General features: G+C 42.2%; 1 protein-coding gene across 1 annotated transcript in view; it reads right to left on the minus strand.

Moving 5' to 3' along the window:
- Positions 1-12,982, minus strand: part of LOC137335296 (probable phospholipid-transporting ATPase IIA) — a 128,272-nt gene that overhangs the window by 80,187 nt on the left and 35,103 nt on the right. The window contains exons 6-9 of the mRNA XM_068000601.1: positions 12,341-12,392; positions 10,705-10,799; positions 7,018-7,098; positions 6,047-6,122 (exon numbers count right to left, since the gene is read on the minus strand). Of these exons, the coding sequence (XP_067856702.1) occupies positions 6,047-6,122; positions 7,018-7,098; positions 10,705-10,799; positions 12,341-12,392 (304 nt within the window). The remainder of the gene's footprint in view (positions 1-6,046; positions 6,123-7,017; positions 7,099-10,704; positions 10,800-12,340; positions 12,393-12,982) is intronic.

The following is a 12,982-nucleotide window of genomic DNA, read 5'->3' on the forward strand; positions in this document are numbered from 1 at the left end:
TTAACTGATCTCACCTGGCAGTAGTAAAGATGCTTCAATTGGCCATAATGTTCCTGGGTTTTGGGAAAAAAGGGGAGAGGGGCATGGGTCAAAGGTGAAAAGGAAAAGTCTGGGAAACGGTTTGGGGGTGGGGGAAATCAGCCAGAATACCTGCTTTTCATTGCTATCTAATGGAAGTCAGGTGAGGGCAAGATCAGCTTCAGCTGTTATCACCCTCAATAGTTGAACAACCTGCTTGCACTCAGACTAGGCTCTCCCATGATGAATGGCTATTTAGGAGAGATACTGAAGGATGCTGGCTCCTATGGAACTAGGGGCTTCCAGAGCGGAGTGGACAAAAGTGGAAATAAAACACAGCCATCTACTGACTTACAACACAGGAACCAATTCTTAAATTTGGGAGCTGACACGACGTGTGCTACAACTGTAAATTTACTCTATAAAAGGGAAATTTTCCTTTAAATTTTACAAAATAAACTAATCCAGTGTCGATAGTAATGGGCCAAATCTTGCTGGAAAAATGACGGCCTGTTAACGATGCATGCCATTATTAATGCGCATATCAGCCAACAAATTCAGGGGATTAAGAGATACACCATCAGTTGCGAATCTCCAGAACTTGTTTGTCGATTTACGCTGCTCCGCTGTTTGCTTCACAGAGATGGCATCTTGCCCTTAGCCTCCCTGTTATTTTTAAGAACTTGCTGGATTTGCACATTAATTGCCCATTACACTCGCTGCAAAAAGTTAGGGCTGATGATTAAGAGTGTAAGTGCCCTTTTAACGATGTGATAATTATTAACACGATGCCAATCAACCTCTCTGGCCCAGAAAGGGAATAATTTAAACTATTCAATCTCATTCCTGCATGTAGTAAATTCTTCTTAGAGATTTTTAAAATGTCAAATTTAAAATTTTAAAATGTTTTTCCTACTTTTCCTTTGTCTCTTTTTATCTCTCTCTCTTAATTCAATCTTTCTTTCCCTCTCTATATTTCTCTTTCTGTACCTGATTTGGCTGTAATTCGCCCAATCTAATTCATCCTCCTTCTCGGTCATTCCTGTGTTTCTTTCTCAATCCTTAAATCTCATTGCTTTAGGAGATACATTGTTGGTCCCCGTTGCCCTCACCATGCCGTTACCAGCTTGCACTTCCAGCAAGTTACGGTGCAAAAAATTTCAAGCTAAAGGTTGCAGGAAAAAGTCTAACTAACGGCGTACACCGTGACATGCTCGGTTCAAGCAAGATTTGGCCCAAATGTGTTTTCCATGTCAATAGATTTTTACTGCATTAGAACAATGTAGTATTGTGTGTCCATTTTCACATGAGCAATGAATAAAACGTTGCCCATTTTTACTAATCAATCTACCGTCTGTTACCCGTCTAATCATCTCAGGGTGCCACAGTTATAACACCTGTAGTCTGTACAGAAATTGTGGAACTTTTGCTAACCACCCATTTCTACCAAGACAAATAGTCCTACATTAAATTTGGAAAATTCCAATCCTAAGAATGCTGAGAGTCTGCATCAGTCACGGAACTCCTACAGGCTTCACTGCATTTGCAAGACACACGTAACAATATGGACAAAGAGGCATTTCAAGATTTGTACATCCAAATAGAGTAATTACCCAATTGCTCTATCACAACTGACCTTGCAATTTGACTACTGTGTATAGGAAAACGCACAGCCTACAGTGTGTTGCAACACAATAACACTCCAAGATAATAGGTCATCATTAAGAGCAAAGCTTCAACATTTTGTTAACAAAAATGTTTTGTAAATACATAAAGAGCAAGAGGATAACTAAGGAAAGAGTAGGGCCTATTAAAGACCAAAAAGGTAACCTATGTGCGAAGGCAGAAGATGTGGTTATGGTTCTTAATGAATACTTTACGTCTGTCTTCACAAAAGTGGGGGACTATGCAGAGATTGTAGTTAAGGAGGAGGAGTGTGAAATATTGGATGGGATAAACATAGTGAGAGGGGAAGTATTAAGGGGTTTAGCATCTTTGAAAGTAGATAAATCGCCAGTCCTGGATGAAATGTATCCCAGGCTGTTAAAAGAAGCAAGGGAGGAAATAGCGAAGGCTCTGACCATCATTTTCCAATCCTCCCTGGTGACAGGCATGGTGCCGGGGGATTGGAGGACTGCTAACGTGCCTTTGTTTAAAAAGGGAGCGAAGGATAGACCGAATAATTACAGCTAGCCAGTCTAACCTCGGTGATGGGCAAATTATTGGAATCAATTCTGAGGGACAGGATAAACTATCACTTAGAAAGGCACAGATTAATCAAGGACAGTCAGCATAAGGGGCGGTCTTGTCTGGCGAACTTGATTCAATTTTTTGAGGAGGTAACAAGGAGGGTCGATGAGGGTAGTGCATTTGATGCAGTCTATGTAGATTTTAGCAAGGGTTTTGATATGGTCCCACATTGCAGACTGGTCAAAAAAGTAAAAGCCCATGGGATCCAAGGGAAAATGGCGAGTTGGATCCAAAATTGGCTCAGTGGCAGGAAGCAACGAGTAATGGTCGACGGGTGTTTTTGTGACTGGAAGGCTGTTTCCAGTGGGGTTCCGCAGGGCTCAGTATTAGGTCCCTTGCTTTTTGTGACATATATTAATGATTTAGACTTAAATGTAGGGGGCATGATTAAGAAGTTTGCAGATGATACAAAAATTGGATGTGTGGTTGATTGTGAGAAGGAAAGTTGTAGACTGCAGGAAGATATCAATGGACTGGTCAGGGGTGCAGAAAGTAGCAAATGGAATTCAATCCAGAGAAGTGGGAGGTAATGCATTTGGAGAGGTCAAACAAGGCAAGGGAATACACAATAAATGGGAGGATACTGAGAGGTGTAGAGGAACTGAGGGACCTTGGAGTGCATGCCCACAGATCCATGAAGGTAGCAGGACAGGTAGATAAGGTGGTTAAGAAGGCATACAGGATACTTTCCTTTATTAGCCGAGGAATAGAATATAAGAGCAGGGAGGTTATACTAGAACTGTATAAAACACTAGTTAAGCCACAGCTTGGAGTAATGCATACAGTTCTGGTCACCATATTATAGGAAAGATATGACTGCACTAGGGAGGGTACAGAGGAGATTTGCGAGGACTGGAGAATTTTAGCTATGAGGATATATTGGATAGGTTGGGGTTGTTTTTTTTGGAACAGAGGAGGCTGAGGGGTGATTTAATTGAGGTGTATAAAATTATGATTAGATAGATTAGACAGGAAGGACCTATTTCCCTTAGCAGAGGGGTCAATAACCAGGGGGCATAGATTTAAAGTAATTGGTAGAAGGATTAGAGGGGAGCTGAGGAAAAATGTTTTCACCCAGAGGGTGGTAGGGGTCTGGAACGCAGTACCTGAAAGAGTGGTAGAGGAAGAAACTCTCATCACATTTAAAAGGTACTTGGATATGCACTTGAAACTACAAGGCTACGGACCAAGTTCTGGAAAGTGGGATTAGGCTGGGTAGCTCTGTTTCGACCGGCACCAGACACGATGGGCCGAATTTCCTCCTTCTGTGCCCTAAATTGTTCTATGTTTCTAACACCATTTTGACACTGAGATGGTATCTCATTTTAGCACTGTACAGTGTGCAGCATACAAAAATGTAGCAGGGGCGATTTTCAACTGGAGTGGTGAGTGGTGGGGGGGGGGGGCAGGCACATGATGGCCCCAGGAAGGGGCCAGAACTATTTTCATGGTTGGGCCTCATCTGAATATTTTGAACAAGGTGCCAAGAGCGCACGCTGACTGGGGGAGGAGGAATAATCCAGCAACTCCTCCATGGAGGCAAGACCCAAGCTGGATGTCCTCCCCCGAGGTCGGGGGTAGGTGGAAGGGGCACTGATTGGCTGGAAGTCACGCACGCTCCACCCCTTGGTGCAAGAAAATGGCGTCAGGGTCTTACAACCAGCATAGGACCCGGATTTAAAGATTTTAGTAAGGCTCCTGCCTGATTTGGTGGGAGCTCTGGTTGCCCATTCTGTGGCCCACTGGAAAATCGCGTCAGGCAATGGGTGGGCGATTTTTATTTTCATTTTCAACTGCCATCTGCCCTATTTTCCAGCATAAACAGGGCAGGCAACAGTTGCAAATCACCCCAGCATGTTTTATATATATACTTATATAGTTTTCAAACCAGTGGTGGTCTAGGGCTGTCAACATTGGCCAAATGAGATTTTCATTTGCAATCTATATATCTGAGGTTTCCACCTGCGCCTAAGGCACAAACATGGCTAAAAGCAGCAAGCTTCACCTCTTTCCTATCCACTGCTCACGGAGGAGGAGGATAGGGGACACTGGCTCAAACTGGTGAAAGGCAAATTTCGGATTGATGTCCGAAGTTCTTCTCATGAAGAGTCAATATGTGGAATAGACTTCCTGGTAGGATAGTGAAGACAGTTGGATGCTGTGATGAGAGGACTGTCATGTCCGCCCCCCTCCACACTGTTTCCCTCCTTCATAGCTATCTTGTGAATATAAAATAAACTCAGCGTTAAGAAAACACCACTCAAACCACTGAAGCTCATCACTACATTAACTCTCCCCACATTTCTGTCATGCTTTTTATGCATTTCTTTTTGTCTTTTCAGAACCAAACTTGCTCTGAGATTTTTTATATTATACAAGAGAAAGCGTTAGTGAGTGAGAGTGCTACAGACAGCAATGGAGCCAGACTATATCAGGATTCCTAGTGCCAGTAAAACCCCATTGTTAAAACCTTAGGCCTTATAATGTCTATAGACGGTTTTAATTGTTTCTCTGAATACTGGAATGGCCCCTTCTTCATAATGACCTCTTGCCTCTGTGCACTTTCCAGCAACAGAGAACAAGAGAAATTCTGTGAATTACTGCCACAGATGACTGCCCAGAAACAGGTGAAGAGAGCCAAACGTAGAGATATGGAAGGCTAGAGGGCATCATAGTTGATAGGCACAGACAACATAGTGACAAGTGAATTATATGATTTGACAAGCAGTGACAACAGTATTTTCTATATTGGCCCAATACAGAGAAAAATCATTATATAAAATATATTTAATGATTCAATTGAACTAACAAAGGGTGGAAAGCAATTACTCAGGACAAAAAATAACCATAACCAGTGAAGCAATCACTGGATGATTCATTTAAATGTTTAGATTTAGTATAAACTGAATATTTTTATATAAACTGCTCGTGCCACTGCTATAACCCACAGCACAGCAGTGAGAAATGGATTTACAAACACAACAGGAGCAGAAATAGAGGAAACAGTCCAAACTTTTTCAGTATTGTAACTATTTAGGTTTTGGGATCGTAATTTTGGCTAAACATATAAACTGGGAAAAGCTGACAAATCTGGAAATATCACTTTGAAACAAGAGAAAAACTGCAAATTCTGAAAATACACTGCAGCAATCAGCATTTGTAGAGAGGAAGGACAGGATAATGTTTCAAATGTAGACCCTTACTCGGAAATGGAACTAAAGCAAGCCCATTAACAGGGCTGAACAGAATGAGGTGGTTGGTGAGGTGGGGGTGACATCTGTGAATTGCCCCTGCCGTTTATATTACTAAATGTCACTCCCTTCTCAGATAGCAGAATTGCAGACCAACAAAAAGATGGAAGATGCCAAATCCTGGAATCCGATCCAGAGAGGTACTCTGGAGTATCCTGAAAATTTCAGAAAATGTTATTTTTAAAAAAAAGTGTAGATGAATATAGTCACTACATTAAAGGGACATTATTATCCTAAAACTACCTGGCAAACTGTTCTTTGTTCGTGGAAGGAAATAAAATGTGCATCATGTGCACATGACTCAATGACCTATTTCCACTTAATTCAGCAGACCATATGCTTATAAACAAACAAGAAAAAGTTTGTCATGGACATTGTCATGAAGGTGACTTCTCCTGACATGCCCATTTACTCAGCAAGAGTTGCTCAACAGTGAACTGTTGAGAGCTTTTCAGGAATGCTTTACAAGATGAGAAAACGAGAAAGTCCCAGATTTTTTTTATTCCATAAGGGGAAAATCATCTTACCAGAAGCAATGACAGTACTGGCCCACAATGTATTCTCAATGCTCAAACTCTCATTAATTGGCGGGTCACTATCCTCCTAAAACACACAAAACAAAAAATGATTCTTCCAATTTAAGTAGCTGCAATATCTCGAAGGAGCGCTACTGGCAACAGAATTGTAAATATTATCGCACCAATCTGCAAATTAAAAATATATATTTTTCAATATGAATAAATTCAGCCAGAGTGCCACTCCTGCTATCCCACCAAGTTACCATTTTTATTGTGCGCTAGCTAAGCAGACTGTTCTTTACCACCAACCTGATCCCAAATCCCAAGCACAATTGGCTGACTCTTGAGTACATCACTCCAGCAGCACCAGCCGAGTTAGGGAACGACCTCTGCTTACCCCATGGCTCAGAGGTAAAGTTACAGTCTCTGAGCCAAATGGACCAGGAGGACTCCATGTTCGATCCCCAGCCTGTGCTGAGTTCGCCGGTCTCAACAAAGCAGCACTATAATTGACCTCAGGTTAGGGAAGGGGAAAACTGAACAGGATGCCCACTCCTGATCTGCATCCAGCAAACTGTGTGTGTTGACGTTGGGAAAGAACATGATTTGTTTCAGCTGTGATGCTCCCTCCTGTGGTTGAATAGGCAGCCTGTGTTCACTCGAGGCTTGCACATGAATAAGTCACTTGGGCGAGGTACCAAAGGATGAACTGTCCCCAACCAGAAAGGAGCCAACAACTTCAGGAGAGATGGGGAGAAGATAGTTGAGGGGAAAAAAAGGCAAGTAATAAGTGCCAAAGCATGTTTCATCATTGCCTCAGAAAAGATAGATAATCCTTGTTTAAACAAAATAACCCCTCACAATAAAACCTTTCAAAAAAGGAATGGCAATAACACTATATTTACTATAACACCATTGAATACTGGTATTACAGAACTCTAAATGGAACACTTTCTTCTAAGTTGCCAAACCCAACTCACCCGGGTGAAAGTCCCCACAAAACTGTGAATGTCAAGGTTTGGTTCTTCTGCATAAACATAAGATCGGGTTTGTAGCAGATCCTGTGGGTTAAAATTAAAACAGAGTAAGAATTGAACAACATCTGTGTGCCATCGCCTGACAGATACTGAATCAAAGATAACCTGACACCAACCCCACCCATAGGAAGCCAGTACAGGCAGACTATTTTGTCGACTGGATTGATTCTGATCAATAATCAATGCTTCAACGACTTACACACAAATTATTTTTCTGAGTCATAGAATCATAGCATCTTACAGCACAGGAGGCCCTTCAGCCTGTCGTGTCTGTGCCGGCTCATAGAAAGAGCTGTCCAATTTAGTCCCACACCCCAGCTTTTTCCCCATAACCCTGCAAATTAGTCCTCTTCATGTACATATTCAATTGCCTTTTGAAAGTTCCAATGGAATCTGATTCCACCAACCTTTCAGGACGTGCTTTCCAGATCTCAACAACCCTCTATGTGAAAAAATTTCTCCTCATTTCCCCTCTAGTTCTCTTGCCAATTATTTTAAAATCTATGACCTCTGGTTACACTTGGTGGGTCGTACTTGCCAGAGGAAACAGTTTCTCCCTACTTGCTCTATCAAAATCCCTCATAATTTTGAGCACCTCTGACAGGTCTCCCCTTAACCTTCTCTGCTCTAAGGAGAACAATCTCAGCTTCACCAATCTCTCCACATAACTGAAATCCCCTATCCCTGGTATCATCCTGCTAAACCTCCTCTGAACCCTCTACAAGCCTTTGGCACCTTCCTGAAGTGTGGTCCCCAGAACTGTACACAATGCACCACCTGAGGCCTAACCAGTGACTTGTAAACGTTTAGCATGATTCCTTGTTTTTGTATTCAATGCCCCTATTTACAAAGCTAAGTATCCCATATGCTTTCTTAACTGCCTTAACAACTTGCTTTGCCACCTTCAAAGATTTGTGAATATGCACCTCCTCTATTCTTGCACTCCCCTCGAAATAGTACCATTTAAATTATACTGCCTCTCCATGTTGTTCCTCCCAGGGTGCATCATTTCACACTTATCCTCACAAGATGTCAGTGTTTGACAAAAAAACAGAATCTGGGAATTTCCCAATACTCATTATGTACACAAAGCCAGAGTACGTGCGTTACAATTTCGTGTCAGTCATAGATACTTTCTCGGGTTCAGTGGCACCAGTCACTCCCACGCTTGGATCCACACCCTTTACATGTTTGAGTTAATGCACGCTGCCCATAAAAATGCTATTTATAAGATCGCATTACCAAAGGGACATAATAATACACCCGCCTTGGCAAACAAACTGGATAATGGGTCTTTCGTTCCTGCTCTCATGTCCTTCTCCAAAATTGATGAAGGTAAATCAAGAAAACATTTGGCCCAGATCTAAATCACTAAACTGCTTTATTTCAGTCAGCGAGTGAACATACAGAGCAACAGTTATAATGGGACTCACTTAATCTAATCATTACAAACTTGTCTTTGTGTAATAATGTAAAATAATGAACACGTGACATTTCCCACATCAATGGGTCGTCTTGCTTGTTAAACAAAATAACTTCTAGCTGCCCTCCTACATTCTAACCTTCTGTACTATTAAAAGCTTGCATTCAACTTTCTGTTTAAAAACCTGACTGACATTCTTATTCACTGCTTGAATTTTGTGAGCCGAGAGATTTGGAAAAGACTATTCTTACCACTGATGCCTCACTGGCAGATAAATCCTAAATCAGAACACCAAGTTCTGTTAGTGTAAGGAGTTTGAGATACATGCAAAGTAATGGGAGCAGTGATTTAAACTTAATGTGGCTCATAAAGTTCCATGTTATTTATCTAAGCGGCCTAAAAAACCGTGGGAATATAGAGAGAAGCAAACAGTCAGAGCTTGGAACAGTCTCTCGATAGGGGCAGAACCAGGGGAGGCGAACATAGATAGACGGGAACAGGCAGAGCTGGGATCAGTGCCTCCATAGGGACTTGCTCTAACCCATTAATCCTGTATTCTAAACTTGGTGGAATTTAAACAGGTAGAATGTATTGCAATTCTTCAATATAATTCATTCTCACACGCACAATAAATATATTGGTCAAAAAGCATTGTTATACACTGCCTTCTGGAAACAGAGAATATAAAGACAAAGTTAGAAGCAGAGCAGTACAAGGCAGCAAAGGATCTTATCGTTTCTCCAGACACTTTCATATTTGAGCTGAGGCTTCGGCAGAGTAGCACTTAAGTAGAGACCCACAACTTCAGAGCACGGTTCTCCCTTTTTTACTGTACCTGCGCACTGTCCCTTGGGGCAGCATCAAGAGGCAAAGGGTCAACTTCCACAAGTACGATGACAACACACAGCTCTAACTCTCCATCACCTCTCTTGATCCCTTCACTACCTCTCCTTGTCCGACATCCAGTCTCAGTTAAACATCAGCCGTCGTCACAAACTCTGTACTCGTGCCACTGATTCCATCCATTCCCCTTCCTGGCCACTGTCTCAGTTTGAACCAGACTGTTTGAATCAGACTGTTTGAATCTTGGCATCCTATTCGCTCCTGAGTTGAGCTTCCGATCCCATATCCTCTCCATTACGACGCCTACTTTCACCGCTATAACATCACCCACCTCCGCCTCGCCTCAGCCAATCTATTGCTGAAACTCTCATTCATGCTTTGCCATCTTGAGACTCGACTATTTCAATGGTCTTTTGGCTGACCTCCCATCCTCTGTAAACTTCAGCTCATCCAAAATTCTGTTGCCCACATCCTATCCTGCACTAAGTCCCACTCACCCATCGCTCCTGTTTTGCTGACATATATTGGCTCCCTGTTCTCCAATTTCCCATCCTCAAATTTAAAATTCTCATCCTCATGTTTAAATTCCTTCATAGCCTTGTCCTTCCCCATCTCTCCCCCAGAACTCTCGACAGTGAGCGAATGACGACCACGGACAGCATCACAGCCAAGCCCAATCTTGACCTTCCCCCGCAAATCACACGCATACACACATACTTACAGCAGAGGTCACCGGACATCAATGAGGAAAAGAAACTCTTTCTGATTTTCCTGTCACTAACTCAGAGGTGCTCAGGCTAATGCTGTCACCCCTACAGATGCCCCAGTTAAGGTCAGCTAACTCAGCAGAGACTGGAGATCAAACATGTGATATTGTGAGTTGACGTGGCTCAACCGCTCACTATTGTTAATCCATCAGGAAGGGGGTGGGGCAGTCAGTTCTTTCCAGCAGAAATTGACTGCCTGCTATGCTAGCAAAATTATTTTTTTAAAGTTTTAAAACAGGCAAGTTAAAAACGGAGCTTTGAAATTGACATTAGTTATACTGCTGCTAACGTGATGCCAATATAGAATATGGTCGTCTTTTTGAGCAGTTCTCACTTGCTCCAATATCCAGTCCCAGTGGTAGTTTTTTTTGGCACCAACATAATAATAATCTGTGTGGCACTAGTAGCAAAATAAAAACAGCATTAAATGAAAGAACAAAGCATAGCTGCTGAGATATTATTTGTGGATGAGGAGGGAGAGCAACTGCAGAGGCAGAAAAAGTACAGCAACTAATAGACAAGAGTTGGAATTCTTTACAGCATCTCCCAGGTCAGAATTTTCCAAGCAATAATCCCAGCTGTTTCCGTATTACTTACAGCTGCTATGGGTAATCTCTGAGTACAGCCAACAGGCAGACGCATCTTCCAGTCAGTCTCACCATCCAGCTGATCTGTTCGGATAAAACAGGAACCTGGAAAACAGAAGGGAGGCTGTCACGCATGTACAAGCCCTGGGCAGAGAATATTGATATGTTAACATCACTACTAGGATGACAGGAAGTCCAGCAAGTGGCTGTTACTTTCATCCAATTTAACTTGGAGAATGCAAAAACAAGTTCAAACTACACAGCTCCAATTACTGCAGGCCAACCAGCAGAGTGCTGATGGATTTCTCACTTTTCCAAGTCAAATCAACATTTCAAAAACTTGTTAAAACAATTAGCTAAGGAGATTCATACAACTTCCATAGTTCATAGCTTTCAGAATTGGTGCCAATGTAACCCAGACCCACCAAGACACAGGTCTTACATCAATGCCAACTAAGACACACGTCACTGCTACCAATAAATCTAGTGTCTCTCTTCCCACACACTGGCCAATATATTCCTCCCCCTATTGGCTACTGTAGCCCCTTCTGAACTGTCGAGGAATTTTTAGAAGATATAATTTATGATTGGAGCTGCACTTATCAGCTGCACTTTGGAGGTTCAATTAACAAGGCCAATTTATAACATTGGACAGCATTACAAGAGCAGCTCTGTCTGTCATGTTATTTTTCAGATCAACAAGATTGTAATAAATCCAAACAATTCTGCACTAACTGTACCACCTGATGTTTAACAGGCACTCCACTCAGTGACACAGCGGTGCATTTAAACTGGTTGGCTCTCTACTGACTTTGAAGTGGGCAGCTGAGCTGAGACCAGCGCCGTTAAGGCTGCTGACGGGATCACTGGAGGTCAGAACATGCTGCTTTTGGCACTCACCTCTGCAGCTGGCTGGAGGGGGGGTGGGGGGGCGCGGGGGGCTGCTGATGAGGAACATTTCTGGCCAGCTGTTTAGATTCTGTTGCAGGTCTGGGAGCTGGAGTCATTGACATAGCTTTGAGTCAGCAAATCAGCCAATAGATCAGTTGTTACAGTGACAGCTATTTTGCCCACTGGAGTTGAACAATAGTCGAGCGAAGGAGAAGTGTTAACAGCTCAGACTTCTGCCGGCCTGCCGTTATCTGGGACCTTTCTGTATCTAAATGGCTCAAATATTCTGAATAAACTCGATGACCCGTTGGCAGGAGTGGGAGCAAGGGAACTTTTTTTTTTAAAAGCCCATTTACAGCTGTTCTCTGCCTCGCTACTCACTGTTCATCTGTAATACAGTTCTTTAATAATCAGTCATTGAGAATTATATAGCCACATCCAACAATGGAAAATTTATTTTAAAAATACAATGATTTTTTTAAAAAGTGCACATTTTTTCCCCCAGAATTGGGACAGTTTAAACACCATTATTAAGTTTACAATGGATTATACTGAATTATTACTTACATATACTGAATAGATTAACTGTGGAGTGGAGCAGGACACCATTAATGTCACAGCCCACTCAGTATCAGAAATGTGACAGATTGGGTATTTAAACAAAGCAGCTCTATCATACCAAATCATACTGAAGTGGGAAACAGTTGAGGGGGAAACACTTTTAACTTTAATGAATTACTGAGTGAGACACTTACCACCTTTGTCCGATGTTCGGAGGAAGATCATGTCAGCGGGTACCCGCTGATTCTGTAGAAAATGAAAAATCAGATAACAACTTACTGAAGTAAACAGTGAAACCTGTTAGTAGCACGAGATAGAGAGAGATAGCTAGATCGATAGCTAGATAGATAGCTAGATAGCTAGAGAGCGAGCATCCGCACCAGATAGCGTGAGATGGTGCTGATTTTGTTTCTACTGCCAACACGCAGGGCTGCCTAAAGACATTACTTGTGAAAGTGTGGCAAGCACTGCACATATTCCTTGTACTGTCCTGTTCCCTCTGGTCCTTAGTCCAATGCGCAACCAATTAAGCTACTCTACACTCAGAGGGAAAAAAAGGGAATAAATGTTGAAAATTTGGGATGGTGGGCATCTGTAACCCACCAACCACAGTCCCTGGAGCAGCATTAATAGCAGTTTAGGAGAAGCCTGTAACCATATTAGCATAAGGGTGTCATTATCCATTTGTGATTATGTTTTCTTTCATGGTAGAAGTATGGGTGCATTCAATACTGCCCCATATATGGGCAATGCAAACCAGTAAATTGCCGTGAATATCGGTGAGTTTTGCCTGTGTCTCTTTTGTTATTGTAAATGTGCTGCAATTTTTTCCTATG

Source organism: Heptranchias perlo, chromosome 19, assembly GCF_035084215.1.
Source record: "Heptranchias perlo isolate sHepPer1 chromosome 19, sHepPer1.hap1, whole genome shotgun sequence".
NCBI classification, from domain to species: Eukaryota; Metazoa; Chordata; class Chondrichthyes; order Hexanchiformes; family Hexanchidae; genus Heptranchias; species Heptranchias perlo.